The sequence below is a fragment of the Pan troglodytes genome, chromosome 19, assembly GCF_028858775.2.
Source record: "Pan troglodytes isolate AG18354 chromosome 19, NHGRI_mPanTro3-v2.0_pri, whole genome shotgun sequence".
Lineage (NCBI taxonomy): Eukaryota > Metazoa > Chordata > Mammalia > Primates > Hominidae > Pan > Pan troglodytes.
Window position 1 is genome coordinate 86,048,960 of NC_072417.2, and position 23,421 is coordinate 86,072,380.

Consider the following 23,421-nt stretch of genomic DNA (forward strand, 5'->3'; position numbering starts at 1 on the left):
CCCTTTTATGAACAAGCCACTGCTAAAAAGCAATAATATGCAATCCAACCACAGCCTCTCCACAAAGCACTTGTGTTAATAATCTGTGTATGGATTTGGTCTTGACATGCAAGGGCTAAAGGACAAAACTTAACCAATATTAACTTTGATCCTTTGCACTCAGGGTATCTTTCAAAAGAATTGATACTCAGTAAGTGCTTTTTCATGTGATTGGTACTAAGATGCATAAGAAAAATGACGTCAGCTACTCCCTATTATTTAAATTGCAGCAGAAGACATTTAGATCAGATAAGTTTCTAACAAGCTAGCTAAACACTCAATTAGGTTACAAAAAAAAAGTATAAAGTCTTGCTTCACAAATGTCTTTGGGAACAATCTCTACTCCTACCATCTGTCTGGATTCAATGAAGTATTGGCCCGTCTGATGGCAGAGGGCTGCCTGAGATGACACCCACAAGTCTCTGCCAGCCTGAGATTTTTCAGACATAGTATGTGATCCAACAGGCACTGTGCATCAAGAGAGAATTCAAACTCAAGCTCAAACTTTCCAAGCAGGAAAGATCCTGCCTGCCGTCTTTCTTTTATGAGAGCCAAGGAGCCAGGCCCAGAGGACAGGCCTGAGTTCCCAGTTGCAGGCTGACCAATGTCCCATGACCAACTGGAAAATGAACCTGAAAGTATGACAACTGCCCCCAACCCAGGCTGGTAACAAGATCAGCAGTCTTAAGAACCAACACTAATGTCAAGTATGAGCCTTCCATAGACAGGGCTGCAGCTAGACACCAGAGGTGACAGCCTCCTCCCAGCCTTCCCTCATCCAAGCTCCAGGGCCCCATTCTTTATGTCCAGAGCTCTTCTGACTGTGACCCGAACCCTAAGCATTAACTCAGTTGAATTCTTAGCCTCAAAGTTACATGGAGCCTTTGAAGGGAGTCTGCTTTTTCCAAACACCAGCTCATCCTTCATTATACCATGATCCCGATTAGAACAGGGGTTCCCGGCTTTGGCTGCACATCACAGTCACCTGGTGATATGGTTTGGCTGTGTCCCCACCCAAACCTTATCTTCAATTGTAGCTTCCACAATTCCCACATGTTGTGGGCGGGACCCGGTGGGAGGTAATTAAATCATGAGGGCGGGCCTTTCCCATGCTCTTCTCATGATAGTAAGTCTCATGAGATCTCATGGTTTTATAAAGGAGAGTTTCCCTGCACAAGCTCTCTTCTCTTGTCTGCCGCCATGTCAGACATGCCTTTCACTTTCTGCCATGATTGTGAGGCCCCCCCAGGCGCGTGGAACTGTGAGTCCATTACATCTCTTTTGTAAATTGCCCAGCCTCCCGTATGTCTTTATCAGCAGCATGAAAATGAACTAATACACCTGGGGAGCTCTAAAAATTACTGGTGCCTTATCCTAGGGTCCCTCCACCCCCCCCAACCTCAGAGATTCTGGGGTAGTTAATCCAGGGTATGTTCAAGGCATTGGGGTTTTTTAAAGCTCTCTAGGTGATTCTAACGTGCAGCCAGGGTGGAGAAACAATGCAACAGAATGAAGAGAACTTCCCCAAAGCCAGAGAAATCCTTGGAAGTGAACCATCAAGGACATGAGGCCAAGTTAGCTTACTCTGCTAGACTACAGATGCTAGCGACTGTTACAAATTTGAGTGCTGCTTGAGCTAGCTTTCCCTCACAATCTCAAATTGCACACTTTTGGCTTGGCCATCTGTCTTGAAACCTGTTTCCTTTGTGACAAGAAGAATGGAGCAAAAGGGCCCAGATAACTCATCACACTTCACTTGCAAAGCCAGCCCCTGAAGATTCTTCAAAGGCAAAAGTTGAGCAAAGGAAGAGCTGCTGCAGCACAGAGCTCCTAAATGAAGAGCAAGCCCTGTTTGGGAGGGTCCACCACAAAGTGGTGATGTGGTGATCCCCTGGAAATCACCCAGTTGGGAACACCGGACATTCCAGAGAGCATTCCTCCAGCACAGTGGTCCCGATGGTTCTTGCTCAAGCAGTCCACTGCCACCAGACCTCAGAAAACCGTGTCATAAACATTGCATCAGGGGCCAGCAGACTTCTTCTCTACAGGGCCAGATAGTAAATATTTTAGGCTTTGGGGCCACAGAGTCCTGTTGAAGCTATTCAACTCTGCCACTGTAGTCCAAAAGCAATCACATGCAATATTTCTGCAAATAGGTATGGCTGTGTTCCAACAAATCTTTATTTACAAAAACAGGCAGCAGGCCGAATTTAAGGCACCCATGTACTTTGCCCACCTCTCCACTAAAACACAACTTCCTTACACACACAGGCCATCTCCCATCACTTCTTCACACCCCTGGCACTCGGCACAGTGACTGCAATAGAGCAAGTTCTCAATAAATGCTAAACAAACGAAAGAATGAATGAATAAAAAATGAGCCGACTACCCTAAAGGAATATCTATTAAACATCTACCTTTTCCTATAGAGAAACTAATAAGAGTCACTGCAACTTCAGAGCACTTACCCCTGACTATTTAAACTGAATCTCTAGGCCCTTATTAACCTTCTGCCCATCAATCACATATACTCATTCCCGCCCTCTCCTTCATAGGAACAGGGAAGGATGCCCCCAAACAAAGAGGAAGATCTTCCCGGGGGAATGCTGTGGCCCTATCAATACAGAGGCCCAGGCCTGCAGGGAAACACAGAAGGGTAGGAGGGGAGGCAGGGGCGCCAGATACTCACTCACGCAGTCAGAGTATGAACGTGGGGAGGAAGGGGGAAAGGGATGGGGACAGACAGGGACTGTTTGCAGGGCTCTGGGCAGGCCTCAGAGCCACACCACCCCAGATGCTCAACAGAGCAACAGCATACACGTGGGCTCATGCGTCAAGACAAAGGCTGTTACTTCCCATCACGGCACAGAGAAGGTGATGTGTATCACTTCCTCCCCCACACTGTGGATAATGACATTGGAAATCTGAAGCATGAAACCGAAAAGAAAAAATACAAAAATCATCATCATCATCCATCTCCTTCCTGAGTGTTTTGCTTCCCTTTCTTCTTCCTTCCTTCCCCACTTTGTGCCACCCCCTCTTCTTGAAGCAAGACTTTGTCTTCCTCCCAGCGGAATCGGGAGTCAGGGAGCCTCAAGCCCACAAAAACCACTAGTGTTTGGGGGCTGGGAGTGCCAGGCCAACAGTCAGGCTTGTCTCCCAAAATATGTTCACGGTCTCCTGTCCATGCCTCATGTGGTTTGAGAATGTTCACCTTTGCCAATGCACAGTGGTTTTCTTGTTGGAAACTGACCATCTGAGGTCTTTAAAAATAAAATGCTGGCTGGGCGCAGTGGCCCACGCCTGTAATCCCAGCACTTTGGGAGGCCAAGGTGGGTGGATCACTTGTGGTCAGGAGTTCAAGACCAGCCTGGCCAACATGGTGAAACTCCATCTCTACTAAAAATACAAAAATTAGCTGGACGTGGTGGCAGGCGCCTGTAAGCCCAGCTACTCGGGAGGCCAAGGCACAAGAATTTCTTGAACCCAGGAGGTGGAGGCTGCAGTGAGCCAAGATTGTGCCACTGCACTCCAGCCTGGGTGACGGAGTGGGACTCCACCCCAAAAATAAAATAAAATAAAATAAAATGCCAACTCCTCATCACATAAACTCTAAGGGTCCCAATACCCTAATTATGAGAGTGTGGAGTGCCAGTGTCTTGTAGCATTGCTATGCAGGAAGCAACACGTCAGAAGGCAGTGGGTGCCCCATAGCACCTGTGCCATGGACCCGGCAACCACGCTGTGAATAACGGTTAGAGAGGGACCCTCCCCCATGTCCTCTTCAGGCACCAGGCCACACTGGGCTTGTCAAATGGGGCATCTGGGGCAGGTAGCTCAAGATCCTACCAAACCAACCCTGTTACACTGTTTCACCTCTTTGTTGAGTGCCCACCCAGAAGGCAGCCGTAGCCCTAAGACAGACAAAAGGCACTCCCTTGTTATTGCGTACCAGTGCAGAACAAGCAAACCTGCAAAGAATAGAACCTTGGAGGCCCTGGGGCTCCCCAACTCCCTAAACCCTTAAAAAGCAAATTTAAGAGAGGAGCTTCACCATAGACAACTGTCCCAAAACTTCCAAGGTCAGGCCTAGGAAGTCAGGCCTGAGTGATGCTGGGGACGGATCTGCTCTTGGTCCAAGCACTCTCTGGCTCTCTCCTTTATCCCTGGGAGGTCACCATCCCAGGGAGGTCATCTCAGGGTCTTTCATTTCTCCCAGCCTCCTAAAGAGGAAAAACCATAGCTCAGAGTGACAGCAATGATCTTTGCAGGAGCCTCCTCAGAGTCCATGAGCCTATTCCTTGCATATGGTCTTGTGGTGCTTTGGTTGTGGCCCAGCCCATCTCAGTGTGGTCCAAGACCCCTCACATTCCAATTCCATAAAAAATCTCCAAGAAAACATATCAGGCTTCCCTACCTCTCAGGCAGTAAGATGGAAAAAAAAAAGATAGCAGCAATTATTAATTTCTCAATCCAGGATCTATAGAGTTGATAGTATAAAAGCTAGGATTTCCAAAGACCCAATTCAATGACTGCTCCCTCCCCTGGACTTTCCCTCAATCATATTTACTCTAGAATAAACCTTTCCAGGGGCCCTCCTGAAATATCCCTTACTTCATGCTACAATTATTCCCCCTGCCCCCCCGCCCCGAGACAGAGTATTGCTCTGTCACCCAGGCTGCAGTGCAGTGGTGCAATCTTGGCTCACTGCAACCTCCGCCTCCTGGGTTCAAGCAATTCTCCTGCCTCAGCCTCCCGAGTAGCTGGGATTAAATGCGCCCACCACCACGCCCGGCTAATTTTTTGTATTTTTAATAGAGACAGGGTTTCACCATGTTGGCCAGGCTGGTCTCGAACTCCTGACCTCGTGATCCACCCACCTCAGCTTCCCAAAGTGCTGGGATTACAGGTGTGAGCCACCGCACCCAGCCATGCTACAATTTAAGTCCATTTCTTTCCATCCAGCTCTCTTTGGAAATGGAGAACAGCTGGTCACTATCATTCCTCCAGACTCAAAGGCCATCACTGGAGAGCATCATTAACTTCCAACAGTGAGCCAGTTATTTGGAAAAAACATTATGCACCACTTGCTGCACAAAAGCAGACTTAGCCAAAACCTCCTTAATAAAATCATGTCTTTCGTAAGAAACCAGCTCCCTATGGGATGAAATAATAGATATTAAATTGCCTTTTCATGCCTAGAAGTAAGTTTCTTGATTGGTAAGACTGTCTTTCTCTTCTGCAGCTTCATGATCCTATTATTCCATATAAGTGCTTCTTCCTTGATAGAATATGCACTGATATAGACATTCCTAGTTGGTTCAAGACTTGCCAAAGAGACACAGCAGACCGACAGCAAATAAAATTAAAATGGTGATCCCCGATGTTTCAGCCACTCCAAATTCATCCAGATGTCTTTTGGGACAATGACTGCCTTCTCACTCCCATGAAAAGGATACTCAACTGCATGCTTAATTTTGCCACTGAATCATATCCCTAAGCAGGTGAACTAAAATCCAACTGAAACACTTCACAATTACAATGAAAAGATGTTTGCCAACCTCTGCTGCAACTTGTCCCTTTAAACATGCAGAAACAAGAAGCTCTTAATGAACCATCCGTTCCAACATCCTCATTTCTCAGCAGAGTCAACTGAGGCCCAGGAAGACCAATGAGCTTGCCCGAGGTCACTCTGCCAAATACTGGCAGCCCCTGACATCTTATCTGGGTTTCATCCTACCTCCGCCATTATCTAGCAATTTTCAATTCTAAATAAGACATTTACTCTCCCCAGACTTGTTTCTTGTCTGTAAACAAAGGCAGCTGGACCAGACATCAGCTCAGAGGCATTGTGGTATAAGAGTGTAAATTCTACAGTCAGACTATGGGTTCAAATCCTGGATCTGAGGCCGGGTGCAGTGGCTCACGCCTATAATCTCAGCACTTTGGGAGGCCAAGGTGGGTGGATCACCTCAGGTAAAGAGTTTGAGACCAGCCTGGCCAACGTGGCGAAACTCCGTCTCTACTAAAAATACAAACATTAGCTAGGCGTGGTGGTGGGTGCCTGTAATCACAGCTACTAGGGAGGCTGAGGCAGGAGAATCACTTGAGCCCGGGAGGCAGAGGTTGCAGTCAGCTGACATCACGCCACTGTACTCTAGCCTGGGTGACAGAGTGAGACTCTATCTCAAAAAAATCCCGGATCTGCTCACCATGTGATACTGAATTTATTTAAACTCACTGTTCCTGTAAAGTGGGGAGGAATAATAGTAACTGGTACATACCTCAAAGAGTCATTCTTATAAAATTAAATTAGTTGATCTAGGTAGAATGTTTGGCAGAACACCTTGTACACAGTAAGGACTCAATAAATATTAGGTATTCTAATCACCTAAAATCTTTTCCACCCTTTAAGTTATATTACTCTAGGATCCTGAGAGGGAATAATGACTTTTTTTAATGGTAACCACTCTCCTATTAAGTTCATGCCTCAGGCAAAAAAAAAAAAAAAGTCAAGGCTAGACACAGGTGCTGATGAGAGAAAGACAATGATTACTAGAGACTTGGAGAGTAATTTAAGGAGTCAGGAGAAAAATAGGCAAATAAATTCCAAAATGAGACATTAAGAAAAAATGATTAACACTTCCAGGGCCCGGCTAATGAGAAAAAACAACTTGCGAAATATATTTTTGCTAAGCATATTTAAAATACACATGTCCTTTGTCCCTGGAATCTCTTACAGAAACACCTATTTTGGTGAACAATTATATATTGTATGAATATGTCACTGCAGCATTATATTACAGATGTATTGCAATGTACGCACAACATATACATAAATGTATACAAACCAACTGTAACAGCATGCTACAGTGCTGTGTAGACATCTGTGCAAGGTACAATGGGATGCCGGTCAACTATCTTATAGCCAGTTTTGTCTTTTTCGAGACATATATTCAAAGCATCTCAGAACTGGGCTGAGGGAGCAAAGCCTTTATGATACCACACAGGATGGCACATTTCACTGACCTGACACTCACTACGTGTTCATAATACAATTTCTCCAAGGATACAGACTCAGGATTGACAGTAGTGGCCTAGGAGAAGTAAGGGGAGGAGACAAGGGGACTTTTTTTTTTTTTTTTTTTTTTACATCTGAATTTTTCCACATTCTACTCTCTGGCTGATACAACAAATTCTCTAGACCCGGGTTTCTCAGCCTTGGCATGACTGGCACTTGGGGCTGGAGAGTCCTTTGTAGTTGTGATGCCTCGTGCCCTGTGTGTTGCAGGATGTTAAGTAGCATCCCTGGCCTCTACCCACTAGATACCCACGTGGCAAATGTGCTAAATGCCACCTGGAGGGCAACATTGCCCTCGGTTAAGAGTTACTGCCCCAGCCAATGCGTTGGCCTTATTAAATGTAATTTACTCCATGATATAAGCACAAGCCACTGTGACTGCCCAGGCCACCTGGGCCATACTGCCTTTCCCTAGTTCAGGGAAACATGTATGAGAATCCACTTTGAGTTGTTAAAATCCCCTGGGTTTGAGTCCCAACCGTCTCCCATATGATGTTCTGACATTCCCTATGCATCTGGGGACCCACCAGGAGTTTCTTTGTGCAACTACCTCATATTCAAGAACAATGTTTGTTTTTGTTGTTTTGGGAGTGGGTTTCACTCCTATTGCCCAGGCTGGAGTGCAATGGCACGATCTTGGCTCACTGCAGCCTCTGCCTCCCAGGCTCGAGCAATTCTCCTGCCTTAGCCTCTCAACTAGCTGAGATTATAGGCGCATGCCACCATGCCTGGCTAATTTTTGGTTTTCTTTTGTTTTTTGACAGAGACAGGGTTTCTCCATGTTGTCCAGACTGGTCTCAAACTCCTGAGCTCAAGTGATCCGCCTGCCTCCGCCTCCCAAAGTGCTGGGATTATAGGCGTGAGATATCGCATCTGGCTCAAGGACAATTTTAGAAAAGTAAATCATTTCTTTCTGATAAATACACACACATAATCTTTAGAGTCTCTTTCTTTCTACTGACGACTTTAAAAGTCAGAAGTACAACTATCTGAGCTCCTCATTCGTGATAACACACTGGCCTTGTGATTTTTTTTTAAGGAAATTACATCTTAAATGTTCATGTTTTCATGCTCCCAAATTCATTCTTCATGTCCTGAAAACTTCTTACACTCTATCTGGTTTTGTTGGTTTGTTTCCTTTCTTGCTTTATTTTGGTTTTTGTCTTTTGCTATGTGAATCTTACAATAGCTTCTGATCTAAAAGAGTAACCTAGGGCGCAGTGGCTCAAGCCTGTAATCCCAGCACTTTGGGAGGCTGAGGTGGGTGGATCACGAGGTCAGGAGATCGAGACCATCCTGGCTAACATGGTGAAACCCCGTCTCTACTAAAAATACAAAAAATTAGCCGGGTGTGGCGGCGTGCACCTGTAGTCCCAGCTACTCGGGAGGCTGAGGCAGGAGAATGGCATGAACCCGGGAGGCGGAGGTTGTAGTGAGCTGAGACCACACCTTTGCAGTCCAGCCTAGGTGACAGAGCAAGACTCCATCTCAGGGAAAAAAAAAAAAAAAAGAACTTTGAAAAACTAGGTGCCCCATCACTCATTTGTAAGTTGACATTTAAAACATTTTTGTCTCCAGTTTAAATAGTTGCAGAAGATATCATTTTAGGCATGTAAATATGCAGATAGATAGATCAGATATAGATAGATAGGTAGGTAGGTAAGTAAGGAGGTAGGTAGGTAGCTAGGTAGATAGATTTGTTTAAATAAAACTGTTTCATTAGTCTTTTTTTTTGTTTTTTGTTTTTTGTTTTTTGTTTTTTTGAGACGGTCTCACTCTGTTGCCCAGGCTGGAGTGCAATGGCGCAATCTCGGCTCACTGCAACCTCCACCTTCCGGGTTCAAGCGATTCTCCTGTTTCAGCCTCCCAAGTAGCTAGGATTACAGGTGCCCGCCACCATGCCTGGCTAATTTTTGTTTTTTGTCTTTTTTTTAGTAGAGACGGGGTTTCGCCATGTTGGCCAGGCTGGTGTTCAGCTCCTGACCTCAGGTGATCCACTTGCCTCAGCCTCCCAAAGTGCTGGGATTAGCAGGTGTGAGCCACCATGCCCGGCCTATCTCATCAGTCTTTTAAGTGAATCCAGTAGGTCCTAAATAGAATAGAGATTTTATTCCCATCATTATCCACTTAAAAACAGAATACATAAACAAGCCTATGTTTCTTTGTTTGATGCACTTTTGTTTGCATGTTACATTTTACACACACACACACACACACACACACACACACACACACACAAATGCACCATAAGCAAACTCTTTTTCAAAAGCCAAAAAATTTACATCATTGCTTTTTCTGCTTGACTTGTATTTCAATTCTATTTCACCACAGAATATATCCTAAAGCAACTTATATTTATACTAGAAAATCTATTGATTTTGTTTGTTTGTTTTTGATGGAGTCTCACTCTATTGCCCAGGCTGGAGTGCAAGGGTGCATGCAATCTTGGCTCACTGCAACCTCTGCCTCCCCGGTTCAAGCAATTCTCCTGCCTCGGCTTCCCAAGTAGCTGGGATTAGAGGCATGTGACACCATGCCCAGCTAACTTTGTATTTTTAGCAGAGACGGGGTTTCACCATGTTGGTCACGCTGGTCTCAAACTTCTGACCTTAGGTGATCCACCCACCTCAGCCTCCCAAAGTGCTGGGATTACAGGCATAAGCCACCGCACCCAGCCATATTATTGATTTCTTTATCACGCTTCCCTGCCATAAAAATATCTGCATACATTTTAGATTAAAACCCTCAGTAAAATCAGCATAGAAGAGACATACCTTAAGGTAATAAAAGTCATCCAGGACAAACCCACAACCAACATTATACTGAAAGGGGAAAAGTTGAAAGCATTCCCCCTGAGAAATGGAACAAGACAAGGATACCCACTTTCACCACTTCTATTCAACATAGTACTAGAAGTCCCAGCCACAGCAATCAGACAAGAGAAAGAAAGAAAGGGCATCCAAATCAGTAAAGAGGAAGTCAAACATCGCTGTTTGCCGACGATATGATCGTATACCTAGAAAACCCTGAAGACTCATCCAAAAACCTCCTAGAACTGATACATAAATTCAGCAAAGTTTCAGGATACAAGATTAATGTATACATATCAGTAGCTCTGCTATACACCAACAGCAATAAAGCTGAGAATCAAAGCAAAAACTCAACCCCTTTTATAATAGCTGCAAAATAATAATAATAATACTTAGGAATATGCCTAACCAAGGAGGTGAAAGACCTCTACGAGGACTGCTGAAAAGAAGTCATAAATGACACAAACACATGGAAACACCTCCCATGCACACAGATGGGTAGAATCAATATGGTAAAAATGACCACACTGCCGAAAGCAATCTACAAATTCAACGCAATTCCCATCAAAACACCACCATCATTCTTCACAGAACTAGAAAAAATAATCCTAAAATTCATATGGAACCAAAAAAGAGCCCACATAGCCAAAGTAAGACTAAGCAAACAGAACAAATCTGGAGGCATCACACTACCCAACTTGAAACTATACTTTAAGACTACAGTCACCAAAACAGCATGGTACTGGTATAAAAATAGACATGTAGACCAATGGAATAGAATAGAGAACCCAGAAATAAAGGTAAATACTTACAGCCAACTGATCTTCTACAAAGCAAACAAAAACAAAGTGGAGAAAGGGCGTCCTATTCAACAGATGGTGCTGGGATCATTGGAAAGCCACATACAGAAGAACAAAACTGGATCCTCATCTCTCACCTTATACAAAAATCAACTTAAGATGGATCAAAGACTTACATGTAAGACCTGAAACCATAAAAATTCTAGAAGATAACACTGGAAAAACCCTTCTAGACATTGACTTAGGCAAAGATTTCATGACCAAGAACCCAAAAGCAAATGCAACAAAAACAACGATAAACAGATAAGACTTTTAAACTAAAAAGCTTCCGTAGGTCAGGCACAGTGGCTCACACCTGTGGTCCCAGCGCTCTGGGAGGCTGAGACAGGCAGATAATTTGAGGTCCAGCGTTTAAGACCAGCCTGGCCAACATGGTGAAACTCCGTCTCTACTGAAAATACAAAAAATAGCCAGGCATGGTGGTGGGCGCCTGTAGTCCCCGCTACTTGGGAGGCTGAGGCAGGAGAATCGCTTGAACCCTGGTGACAGAGGATGCAGTGAGCTGAGACCGCACCACCACACTCCAGCCTGGGCGACAGAGTGAGGCTCCATGTCAAAAACCAATAAAATAAATAAATAAATAAATAATAAAAAGCTTCTTCCCAGCAAAAGAAATAATCAGCAAACAGGCAACCCACAGAGTGGGAGAAAACCTTTGCAACCTATACATCTGACAAAGGACCAATATCCAGAATCTACAAGGAACTCAAACAAATCAGCAAGAAAAAAACAAACAATCCCATCAACAAGTGGCCTAAGGACATGAATGGACAATTCTCAAATGAAGATATACAAATAGCCAACAAACATAAGAAAAAACGCTCAACATCACTAATGATCAGGGAAATGCAAATCAAAACCACAGTGCAACACCCCTTACTCCTGCAAGAATGACCATAATGAAAAAATCAGAAAATAATAGCTGTTGGTGTGGATGTGGTGAAAAGGGAACACTTTTACACTGCCAGTGGGAATGTAAACTAACACAACCACTGTGGAAAACAGTGCGGAAGCTCCTTTTAAAGAACTAAAAGTAGATCTACCATTGGATCCAGCAATCCCACTACTAGGTATCTACTCAGAGGAAAAGAAGTCATTACACAAAAAACATACTTGCACACACGTGTTTATAGCAACACAATTCACAATTGCAAAAATATGGAACCAGTCCAAATGCCCACCAATCAAGGAGTGGATAAAGAAAATGTGATATATATATATATATACATATACACACACACACACACACATATATACACATATATGTATATATGTATGTGTGTATATATATATACGTATATGTGTGTGTATATACATATATATATCATGGACTACTACTCAGCCATAAAAAGGAATGAAATAATGGTATTCGCAGCAATCTGGATGGAATTCATTATTCTACGTGAAGTAACTCAGGAATGGAAAACCAAACATCACATCTTCACTCATAGCGGGAGCTAAGCTAGGCACAAGAATGATACAATGGACTCTGGGAATCTGGTGGAAAGGGTAGGGGGGCTAGGGGTGAGCGATAAAAGACTACATATTGGGGACAGTGTACATTGCTTGGGTGATGGGTGCATCAAAATCTCAGAAATTACCGCTAAAGAACTTATCCTTTTAAGCAAACATCACCTGTTCCCCCCAAAACCTACTGAAACTAAAAAAAAAAAAAAAAAAAAAAAAAAAAAGGGCAAAAATAAATAAATACCTACATACATTTTAATTTAATTTTTTAAATTCTCCTATGAGCCTAGGGCTCTAAATGCTTAAATAACAATTTCTTGGATTTAATAATGATAACTATTAGTGATAGGAAAGAGATTCATAAGAATAAATATATAATAAACCATTTTATAATTATTAAACATTACAAAGCAAAATGTTATTTGAAATGTATATGTTAGTGAATGGGGCTTTATTCTTGTTTTTTCAATTCATTCATCTATATGAGGATAGTTATTAAGTAGTCATTACTAGAATAAGACAGAGTTCATCAATTTTATTTTTATTTGATTTTTTTCTTTTTTTTTTTTTCTTTTTCATAACATAAGGAAAGAGAAAATGTGTTCATATAAATGAGAGGATGGGGGAAAAAAGAGATGTTGTGTTATAATACTGGCATTCTGTTCTTTGTACTCTTTTCAAGTTACAGGTCCAAAATCCCAGGGTAGTCCATCATGGAAAATTACTTTCAAGGACCTCTCTGTTGACAATTTGATTAGATCCACCTTCAAAGGACAGGATCACATCAGAACCGCTAAAGGAATTGTGGGCCGGGCATGGTGGCTCACACCTGTAATCCCAGCACTTTGGAAGGCCGAGTTGGGTAGACCACCTGAGGTCAGGAGTTCAAGACCAGCCTGGCCAACACGGCAAAACCCTGTCTCTACTAAAACCACAAAAAAAAATTAGCCAGGCGTGGTGGTGCACACCTGTAATCCCAGTTACTCGGGAGCCTGCAGCAGGGGAATTGCTTGAACTCGGGAGGCGGAGGTTGCAGTGAGCCAAGATCCAGCCACTGCACTCCAGCCTGGACAACAGAGGGAGACTCCATTACAAAAAAAAAAAAAATGGACTGATGCCCAGTGATTAGAGACAAGGCCCTTCACTTTCTCCACGCCAGCACCAACATTCCAAGGGGCTCTCCATGTCTGCCTGAAGACCATACCACCCAGAGACAAGGTCATAAGGCAAGAGCATCTTTCTTGTGTAAGGTGGGAAAGGGAAGCTGTGCCAAGGAAGGAAAGAAAGTAGGGCTGGCTTCCCCGGCATTCTCAGGCACAGCAGTTATAGGGAAGAGAACATATGGAAGCTGAGGACCTAGAAACGAATTTTCTCAACACTCTCTGTCCACCTGTGTATGGCTCAGAAAGGACAGTGTTTTTGACGGAACAGTGGCTCCAGTCTAACAGCTACTGACTCAGATAGCCTCTGGCAGGCTCCACCTCCAGGCTAGTTTTTCCAGATCGCAGGGCTATAAAAACTGAAGAAAGAAACCAAACCCTGATCAACTAAAAGGGAAACCCACATATTACATGCCTTTTGATATGGGTAATACATCTGCAATACACAGCACCATGACATCTTCATGCCTGAAAAATGGAATCTGAACTAATCAAGACTCCAGGTCTAACTCTCAGCTTACAGGAAATACAGGGGACTGAGGAACAAGTTAGGCAGCACCACGAGGAAGTAATCAGCCAACATTCTAGAGACAAATGACCCAGTTTCTCCAACAAATTACTAGCATGAAAAAAAAAATGAACTGTTAAAAAATTAAAGAGACTTAAAAGATATAACAAGCAAATGCAATATAGAAACCTTGTTTGGACCCCAATTATAACAAAACAATATTAGATGACACCTTTAGAAAGATGAAGAAAATCTGAATATGGACTGGATGTTAGATCATAAAAAGAAATTGTTAATTTGGTAGGTATAATGGCCATGTGATTATGTTTATTTTTAAAAAGTCATTCAGTTAGACATGTGTGTTGAATTTACAGGTGGAATTACATGTCGTCTGGGATTAGCTTTTATAAAATATTCTAACCTCCCAAGAAGTTTTGGGGAGGACAGGTGAACTGAGATTAGCAAAATGTCAATAACTATTGAAGTTGGGAGATGGGTGTCTGGGATGCATTACAGGCTTCTATCCACAATTTTTACATGTTTAACAATGTCTATAATATGCTGGGTTCCATAACTCACGCCTGTAATCCCAGCACTTTTGGAGGCCTAGGCAGGTGGATTACTTGAGCCCAGGAGTTCAAGACCAGCCTGGGCAACATGGTGAAACCCCATCTCTGCAAAAACTCAAAAATCAGCCAGGCACGTTGGCACATGCCTGTAGTCCCAGCTACTCGGGAGGCTGAGTTGGGAGGATCACCTGAGCCCAGAGAAGTTGAAGCTGCAGTGAACCATGACTGTGCCACTGTACTCTAGCCGGGGTGACAGGGTAAGGCTCTGTCTCAAAAAAAAAAAAAAAAAGGCCTATAAAAAAGATCTTTTAAGGGAGAAGGGGAGGAAAAAGTATATTTAGTTAGAGCCAACTATGTATTAGGCTAGGCCTGTGCTAGGCCCTTACCAAATACGATCTTATTTCCCTAGTCCTGAGGCAGCTGTCAAATAAACCTCGATTGCTGTCTAAAGAGAAATGGGCATTTGATAAGCTGGGAAATAAATATGGCAGGTGATAAGAGGGAGGTGTTAGTGCCTGAGGAACACAGAGATGCATCTAGGTCGCAAGGGGAGGGTCTGAAGACAGCCCTTGGCAGACACATGTCAGAATCAGTATGCCTCAATTTCCATTTCTCCTACTACATGCTACTTACCCCTGCAGCAAAGCCAAGACTTCCATCTAAGATCCGCCTCTGAAAATCAAAACAAGATGTTTCAGTTTCCAAGAGACAATAAGATGATGTTTCCTGGGACAAGAAGAAACCATAAGGCCCAAAAGAGCCACACAAATAAAGACTGGCCGACTCCTGAGCTCGTGAGCTACTCAGTTTATACCATGGGCCAAGAACCACGGGGAAAGTCTTTGGTTAACTTTCCACCCACCCCATAGCCAATCAGAAGTGTTCTTTCAAGTGGTGCTTGGCTTGCCTTGGCCCTTGTGTTGTCTCTTACTCAGCTTTCCCTGTGAATTACAACTGTAAACCTTTAGTAAGTAGCCTGTCTACAAGTTGGGAATTACTGAGCGTTGGTGAGGAGCAGAGGAGCAGGTGGAACAATCAAAACCCTCACACAGGCCGGGCACAGTGCTCACATGTGTAATCCCAGCACTGTGGGAGGCTGAGGCGGGCAGATCACCTGAGGTCAGGAGTTCAAGACCAGCCTAGCCAACATGATGAAACCCCATCTCTACTAAAAATACAAAAAAGTAGGCTGGGTGCAAGGGTTCATGCCTATAATCCCAGCACTTTGCGAGGCCAAGGCAGGTGGATCACCTGAGGTCAGGAATCTGAGGTCAGCCTGGCTAACGTGGTGAAACTCCATCTCTACTAAAAATACAAAAATTAGTCAAGCATGGTAATGCATGCCTGTAATCCCAGCTACTTGGCTGAGACAGGAGAATCCCTTGAACTCGGGAGGCAGACATTGCAGTGAGCCAAGATCATGCCATTGCACTCTAGCCTAGGCAACAAGAGCAAAACTCCGTCTCAAAAAAAAAAAAAAAAAAAAACAACCCTCACACAGTGGCGGTGCAAACGGGTACCACCATTTTGGCAAGCTATTTGATTTGGCAGCACCGATGAGAGGTGAACACTATGTGTGCCACTCCTGAGTAATCCCATGACAGGAATGCACTTGTATTCAACAAACCCATGAAGAAAAATGTTCGGCAGTGCTAAGAGCCCAAAACTAGAAACTACCCAAACTCTCACCAACAGTAGGATGGATATGTTAACTAGGATACACTCATACAACAGGTACCATAATGGCGATGGGAACGCACACACATACTACAGTTACATCTTACAAAAAGACAGGGACATTAAAGAAACTGGAAAACAAGTAGGGTAAAATCAGCCAGATGCAGAACAGTACGTACTATATGATTACTCCATCTAAATAAAGCACAGAAACAGGGAAAATATCCGTGCTGTTAGAGATCACATGGGAGATGACCCTTGGAGTAAAGGTTGGGGATGGTGAGATTGGAAGGGAGACTGAAGGCTCCTGATTGGAAGGGGCTGTGAGGTGAGGAGCTGGTATTGTTTTGTTTCTTGATCTGGGCTCTAGTTTCATGAGCATTTGTGGAAAGTTATCAAGCTGCATACTTACATTAGGTTGGTGCAAACCTAATAAAATGCACCAGCCTAATAAAATGTGCATTTTTCCATAAGCATCTTCTATTTCAATAGAGATTTTTTTTTTGCTATCTATCCATAGATGAATGGATAAACAAAATGTGGTATGTACATACAATGGAATAGTCTTCAGCCTTAAAAACAAAAGAAATTCTGGCACATGTTATAACATGGATGAGCTCTATGGACATTCTTTGAAGTGAAAGAAGCCATGTGGTCTACAGAACTTTTCACCTTACAAAATTAAAACTCAGCCGGGCATGGTGGTGCACACCTGTAATCCCAGCAGTCTGGGAGGCCGAGGCAGGCAGATCACTTGAGGTCAGGAGCTCAAAACCTGCCTGAGCAACATAGTGAAACCCCATCTCCACTACAAATACAAAAATTAGCTGGGCATGGTGGTGCACACCCGTAGTCTCAGCTACTTGGGAGGCTGAGGTGGGACGATCACTTGAACCCAGGAGGTGGAGGTTGCAGTGAGCTGAGATCACGCCACTGAACCCCAGCCTGGGTGACAGGGCAAGACTCTATCTCAAAAAAAATAAAAAATAAATAAATAAAACAGCCTGGCCAGATGGGGTTACCAGTGAAACCCCGTCTCTACTAAAACTACAAAAAAAATTAGCTGAGTGTGGTGGTGTATGCATGTAATCCCAGCTACTCGGGAGGCTGAGGCAGAAGAATCTTTTGAACCTGGGAAGCAGAGGTTGCAGTGAACCAAGATCACGCCACTGCACTCCAGCCTGGGTGACAGAGCGAGACTCTGTCTAAAAAAAAAAAAAAAAAAAACCCTGAAACTCTGTACTCATTCAAGAATAACTTATTTCTGCCCTCCTCTGTGGCCCCTGGCAATCACCATTCTACAATGTGTCTCTATGAATTTGACTTATCTTGGCATCTTATATACCTAGGATCCAGATAAACCATGTTTCTGGATTGTGTGTTTTCTGATTTCCAGTCTCCAACCCATCAGCTCCCGGGGGCAGTGCAGCGTAGCAAGGGAGGTCGGGATTTTAGTGTTGAAATCAAGGCCTGCTGTACTGGTCTCTAACACAAGAGTGCCTGACTTGTGAACCTCCTAAAGGTGTTTTCATTTCCAGATCTCCCTCACAACATGTTGAACTAGATCTTAAGTCACTTATTCATTTGCCATTCCTACAATGTCTCAGGCTACCGAGGTGAACGATGCAGGGATTGTGCATTCATCAAGATACCCATGGATGGCTCCAGGGCTGCGGACTGAGGGTGATCTGGGTTGGAGAAAAGAATGCAATTTCAGGTATATGAGGTGAGTGTGGGTTGTGCAGAGGTGTGGGGAGGGCATATGGGTATGGGTATGTGTGCAAGTGTGGGTATGTGGGACTATAGGTAGAGCGTGTAGAAGGGGTGTAAGGATGGGGTTGTGGGAGGAGGGAGAGATAGGCTGTGGGGCCATGACAGTGAGTGAGGGCACTGGGAGTAGGATACAAGGAAGATGTAGGAGAAAGAAGTAAGAGTTTGCAGGGGGCCAGGGACGTGGGTCTGTCTATATTCATCCCAAGAGGAAAGGAAACAACCTGGAGATGGGTTAAAAGAGAAAGGGAACAGATGCCCCTTCTTCTCCCAAGGCCTTTCCAACCATCCCACCCAACTCAAGGCCACAGGGGAGGACAGTTACACCTGAAATCTAATGTTCTTCTTCAGTCATGCATAGTACCACTTGCTCCAGGCCTGAAAGAAATTACATGGCAGGCCAGGCACGGTGGCTCACACCTGCAATCCCAGCACTGTGGGAGGCCGAGGTGGGCGGATCATCTGAGGTCAGGAGTTTGAGACCAGTGGTGAAATCCCACCTCTACTAAAAATACAAAAATTAGCCGGGCGTGGTGGCACATGCCTGTAATCCCAGCTACTCTGGAGGCTGAGGCAGGAGAATCACTTGAACCCGGGAGGTGGAGGTTGCAGAGAGCTGAGATCCTGCCACTGCATTCCAGGGTGGGCGACAGAGCAAGATTCTGTCTCAAAAAAAAAAAAAAAAAAGAAAAGAAAAGAAATTACATGGCAGGTAGAAATGAGGCAGCGGGCTAACGAAGCCTCAACAACTGGGCTTCTCACTTCCTATTCCCTTCAAGTCAGGCTGTCAAGGGTCAAGAGGGGAGATGATGGTGCATGAAGATGTCTACAGCAAGCAGACATCTGTTCTCCCAGCCTGGCAGGGAGAAGGTGAGAAAATAAGAAGACAGTGAACAAACCCCAGTACACAATGCCTGGGGGTGTGGCCAGGGGCACTGAAAAGTCTACAAACCTGCTCCATGGAGTGGGACAGTGCCCCTTTACCAAGGGGCTCCCCACCGACATCCAGAACCAAAGCAAGGCAACTCACCTGTCCACTAGAGAATACGAACACGAGAGCTGCCCCAGCTGCTGTCATCCCCCAGGTGAAGAAGGTCCCCAGCAAGGCCTGGAACACAGAGCTGTGGCCTTGGAGCATGCTGGATACAGCTGTGCAAGAGGAGCGAGAGGGTCAGCCACCGGTGGTCCGTTTCAGTGACAGGCGCATATTCTGACGTGTCCTAACACCCTGTGTGGGAGCTGGCCTCCCTCCAGGTTGACGGTATGCACCCTTCCACCACGCCATCTGTGTCCCTCAGCCACCCAGCACACAGGTCAGGCTTCTCTATCCAGGTCCCCCAGGAACTGGAAATCGTCTTAATCTGAAAGAAGGCACAGGGAGATGCCAGGGGAATCCACAAAAAAGGCTGCAACATTGAGAAGTGGTTTCAAAGAGAAGCACAAAGAATGTGGTTTATTCCAGAAGAAGGGGGCATAGGAGGGTCTGATGCAGCCTCCCCCAGACAATCTGCCTCTTCTACCGTCTCTTGCCCACCATCTGCACTCAGCCTCCTCCAAAGACAGGTGACTAGCTCAGGTGATGTCAACACGCTTCCAATCTTAATCCCCATCACATCTGCAGCAGCGCACCTGCCCAGCCAAAGGGTAAACTCCACCAACCAACCTTTGATACCCCCCAACCCCCGACTCTCCAATCCCGTTCTCCATCATGCCTGCACGAGCACCAAACTCCAGCTCAACCGAATTATTTATGGCACCTTCCACAAGCCCCAGACAATCCTGCCTCCAAGTCCCTTTTCATGCAGTTCCCTCCTGGAATACCTTCCTTGCACATTTCCAGCCATCAGAACCCAGAGCATCCTCTGCAGCCCACATAATGCCAACTTCACGACCGAGGCTTTTCTGGCCTTCCCCAGCCCTGTCCTAGCATGCAGCTTTGGTCCTCTCTCAGTGTGGCTTTGCCTCCATCTTTTACAGCCTTAGTTGCTTGAGGATGGGGACGGTGCTTTTTCACATTTGGCACCCCTGTAAAATAGGGCTTTGTAACCCCTGAAAAATATGTGCTGGATGGAAAAGGGCCAGCTTACCTGCACAGGACAGTCAGCAAGGACAAGCAAAAGGACCCAGGAATGGAATGTCCCCTGGTCAACTCAGCACCCTGCTGCTGAAGCTGAAGTTACACCACCGCCCACCAAGGAAAGGAAGGGAAGTACCACTCCCTCTCATTTCAGTCCAGAGAACCTCCTCCAGACTTTAACACGCTTAAAATTCTGGATCTGAGATGACAATCAGATCTCTCCCTGTGGAAAGTTACAAGGCAGAGAAACCCATTTGTTGAAAAGCCCTGTGTTCTGGTACACAAACACTGGGCTCAGGGCCTCATCTCAAAGCCTCATTCATCTCCCTGATGGTCTGCCAGCACCCAGAGGGCTGGCTGGACACAACCACACTGGGCTCAGCCCTGCCAGTTCCCGGTGCTCTGTGAGGAGCCAGCAGCCCTGAGCCTGCAGATCAAGAGCTGAAGACGCTGCCTCGATTGGCCCTGGAAAGAAACCATGGCAGAGTGTGGACACAGCCCTTGTGCCAAGCGGCTCAGCAACACACCCAGGCTCAAACCTAGGAAGGGTATAGGTCCAGGTGAGCCCAGGTGAGCCCTGGCTCAGCCCCTGTGCCAGAAACTCTGAGATAAATAGCATCTATGGAATCAGACTCTAGTTCCCGCACTCTGAACGAACTGCACCAACTGTGAAAACTGTGACCACGCCAATTAAAGAAAAAAAAATCATTTTTAAAAAACTACTACCCTTTACCTCCGTCATCGTGCTAAGCCACCCTAAAAAGAGGGGTTGGTCTTTGTTTTTAAACCAAGCCATCTGGACCATTACACCAATCATCTATTCCGAGTTGCTGTGGATAAAATTTCAAACAGCATTTACAAAGAACAGCACGAAGGGATCATCCTCTCCGTACTTATCATCCAAGGCAGGGCACAACAAAAACACCTTTCTTTCCTGTATTTGAATGTGCCTCTTGACAGCTACAGAAGAGAGCAAACAATTTACATTTGCCAACAGGCCAAAGTCAATGTGGATCTTGTGGGCTGGTGAACAGAACAGAGGGAGCTCGTGGGTGTTCCTGGTGGTTAGTGGGATAGGGAAACACCCGTCTAAGCCTGTCCCCATGTATATCTGAGCACCCTCCTGAGTAAGAAAAAGGGACACAGAGGGAAGACCGAGGCCACCATCCTTTCCATCCCAACAGGAGCAGCATTGATCACGGGCAATGCAAGCCCAGTGCCCCTCGGAGAAGTTTCTTCTCTATTTGCTGTTTTAAATCCTCGCTACAAGGGTGGTCAGAGAACCAGCAGCACTGGTCCGGCTTGGGAGCTAGTTAGGAATGCAGAAACTCAGGTCTCACCCCAGACTTTCTGAATCAGGGTCTGCATTTTGTGGAATTCCATGGGGGATTCTTATGCACATTAAACTGTGGAAAGCAAAAGATTAAAACTGGTAAAACTTGGCCAGGCGCAGTGGCTCATGCCTGTAATCCCAGCACCTTGGGAGGCCAAGACGGGCAGATCACCTGAGGTCAGGAGTTCGAGACCAGCCTGGCCAACACGGTGAAACCCCATCTCTACTAAAAACACAAAAATTACTCGGGCGTCGTGGTGTGTGCCTGTAGTCCCAGTGCCTGTAGTCCCCGCTACTCGGGAGGCTGAGGCAGGAGTAATCGCTTGAACCCGGGAGGCGGAGGTTGCAGTGAGCCGAGATCGCGCCACTGCACTCCAGTCCGGGTGACAGAGCAAGGCTCTGTCTCAAAAAAAAATAAAAATACATAAATAAATAAAACTGGTAAAACTTCTACAATACCAAGAGCTTAGAAAATGAGTTCTCCTGCCCCATGTGGGATTGGCAAGAGCAAAGAAGAGTCCCAAAAGAACAGAAAGTTTTCTGCAGAGTCTCAAGAGAAGAAAAAGTTTCTGGCAGAGTCCCAAGACAACAAGAAGTTTTCTCTAACCGGCAGACCAGTAACAACTTTAGGACACAGCATCTCCATCACAGCTTACACAATGGGGCTCAGACTTCCTCACGATGGGGATATTAATTCCATCAACCCTGATTCGTTAGCGGCAGGGAGAATCATTCTCTGACCGTTCCAACTTTTCACATGCCAACAGCCTGTAGACTTGTACACACCTGCCACAGCAGCACATGGGCATTCCCGGCTGATTGATACAGGTTTGTTTTCTTTATTTCCTTTCTCCCCCTTTTAAACCTGTTGTTCCGCTTCCAAGAGTCAGTTCAAGAGGATGGTGAAGTTGCAGAAGTGGAAACAGCACTAGGGCTGCTGGGCCTTAGTGGAGCTGCACACACATGCCCTAACTCCACGAGGGGGAATCCAGCAGAAGGAATCAGGTCTGGGCGGAGAGGACTGTGGAAAAGTTCTCTAATGCCTCGCTACTCAAAGCGTGGTCCGCGGACCACCCAACCTGGGAATTGGTTAGAAATGCACACTGTCACGCCCCACCCAGACCTGCTGCAAGTTAACCAGATTCCCAGTCAAGTTCCAGAGGTCCAGCTAACAGCCAGAGCAAGTGGGAGGGGCCTGGGAGCAGCTGGAATTGTAGCTGCCTCTGCTCCCAGGAATCCCGGGTACCCCCACACACCGCCTTGGAAGGGACGAACGAAGAGGATTTGGGTTAGGACTGTAAAAGGAAGGCATGTCATTGCCTTCCAGATCACCCTGCAGAGGGACATAGCCGGGGTCCGGGGACTTCCTTCCCACCGCCCCTCACCCTCCCACCCCGCCCCGCCACCTGCCAAAGCCTCCAATTTCTCCTCCAAACCCCTCCTCTCTCCAGGCGTACCCCCTTCCAAGCTCCAGGTGGCTGCCCTTCCAAGTCCCACACTCTTGTCCTGATGGCCCCCGACCCCGGGCCTCGAGCCCAACCAAAGGCACCGAAGGAGAGAAAAGCCAACTCACTAGGGTGCCCTCTCCAGCCCCCACTGCACTTCCATCAGCCCCCGCTGCCACTCGCTCGCCGGCTCCACTCCCGCAGTCACTTCCTGCTTCCCTCCCGCACACGTGGCCCTCCCGCCTCCGGGCCCCGCCCCCTTGGCCGCAACTGGCAACTCCCGCCTGAAGAATAGATTCTCTGGTTCACAGCCGTCTGCAGGCTCAGGAACAGATCTGGGCGGGCAGAACAGAGCCCTGAGGCCAAGAGCCCAGCAGTCTGCGAGTGACTGCAGCCCTAGGGGAAGCTACAAACACCCAAGGAAAGAGCCCTTTGTAACACCCCTGATGTTACTTATGCTTCTACACCTTTGGCAGCCAGGTCCATGCCACTGGGTGCGCAGCAGAGCAGGATGTGCTGTGTGTGTGTTGCGGGAGAGGCTGGGGGCGGGTAATGTGATGGCATCAGCATCATTCTCCAGTCAATGACCCTCAAAAGAATCACTGGAGGGGGTCAAACACAAAAT

General features: G+C 45.9%; 1 protein-coding gene across 6 annotated transcripts in view; it reads right to left on the reverse strand.

The window, feature by feature from the left end:
* Window positions 1–23,040, reverse strand: part of SLC39A11 (solute carrier family 39 member 11) — a 465,863-nt gene extending 442,823 nt beyond the window's left edge. For 2 of the 6 annotated variants that reach the window (XM_009433182.4, XM_511652.6), the window contains exons 1-3: window positions 22,925–23,033; window positions 18,972–19,090; window positions 15,128–15,166 (exon numbers count right to left, since the gene is read on the reverse strand). In XM_009433182.4, the coding sequence (XP_009431457.1) occupies window positions 15,128–15,166; window positions 18,972–19,079 (147 nt within the window). In that variant the 5' untranslated portion in view covers window positions 19,080–19,090; window positions 22,925–23,033. Of the gene's footprint in view, window positions 1–15,127; window positions 15,167–18,971; window positions 19,091–20,028; window positions 20,117–22,808 lie in introns of those variants that run through there. The other 4 variants (XM_001167322.6, XM_009433179.5, XM_009433177.5 and 1 more) reach the window with 4 other exon arrangements.
* Between the last annotated feature and the right edge of the window lie 381 nt (window positions 23,041–23,421).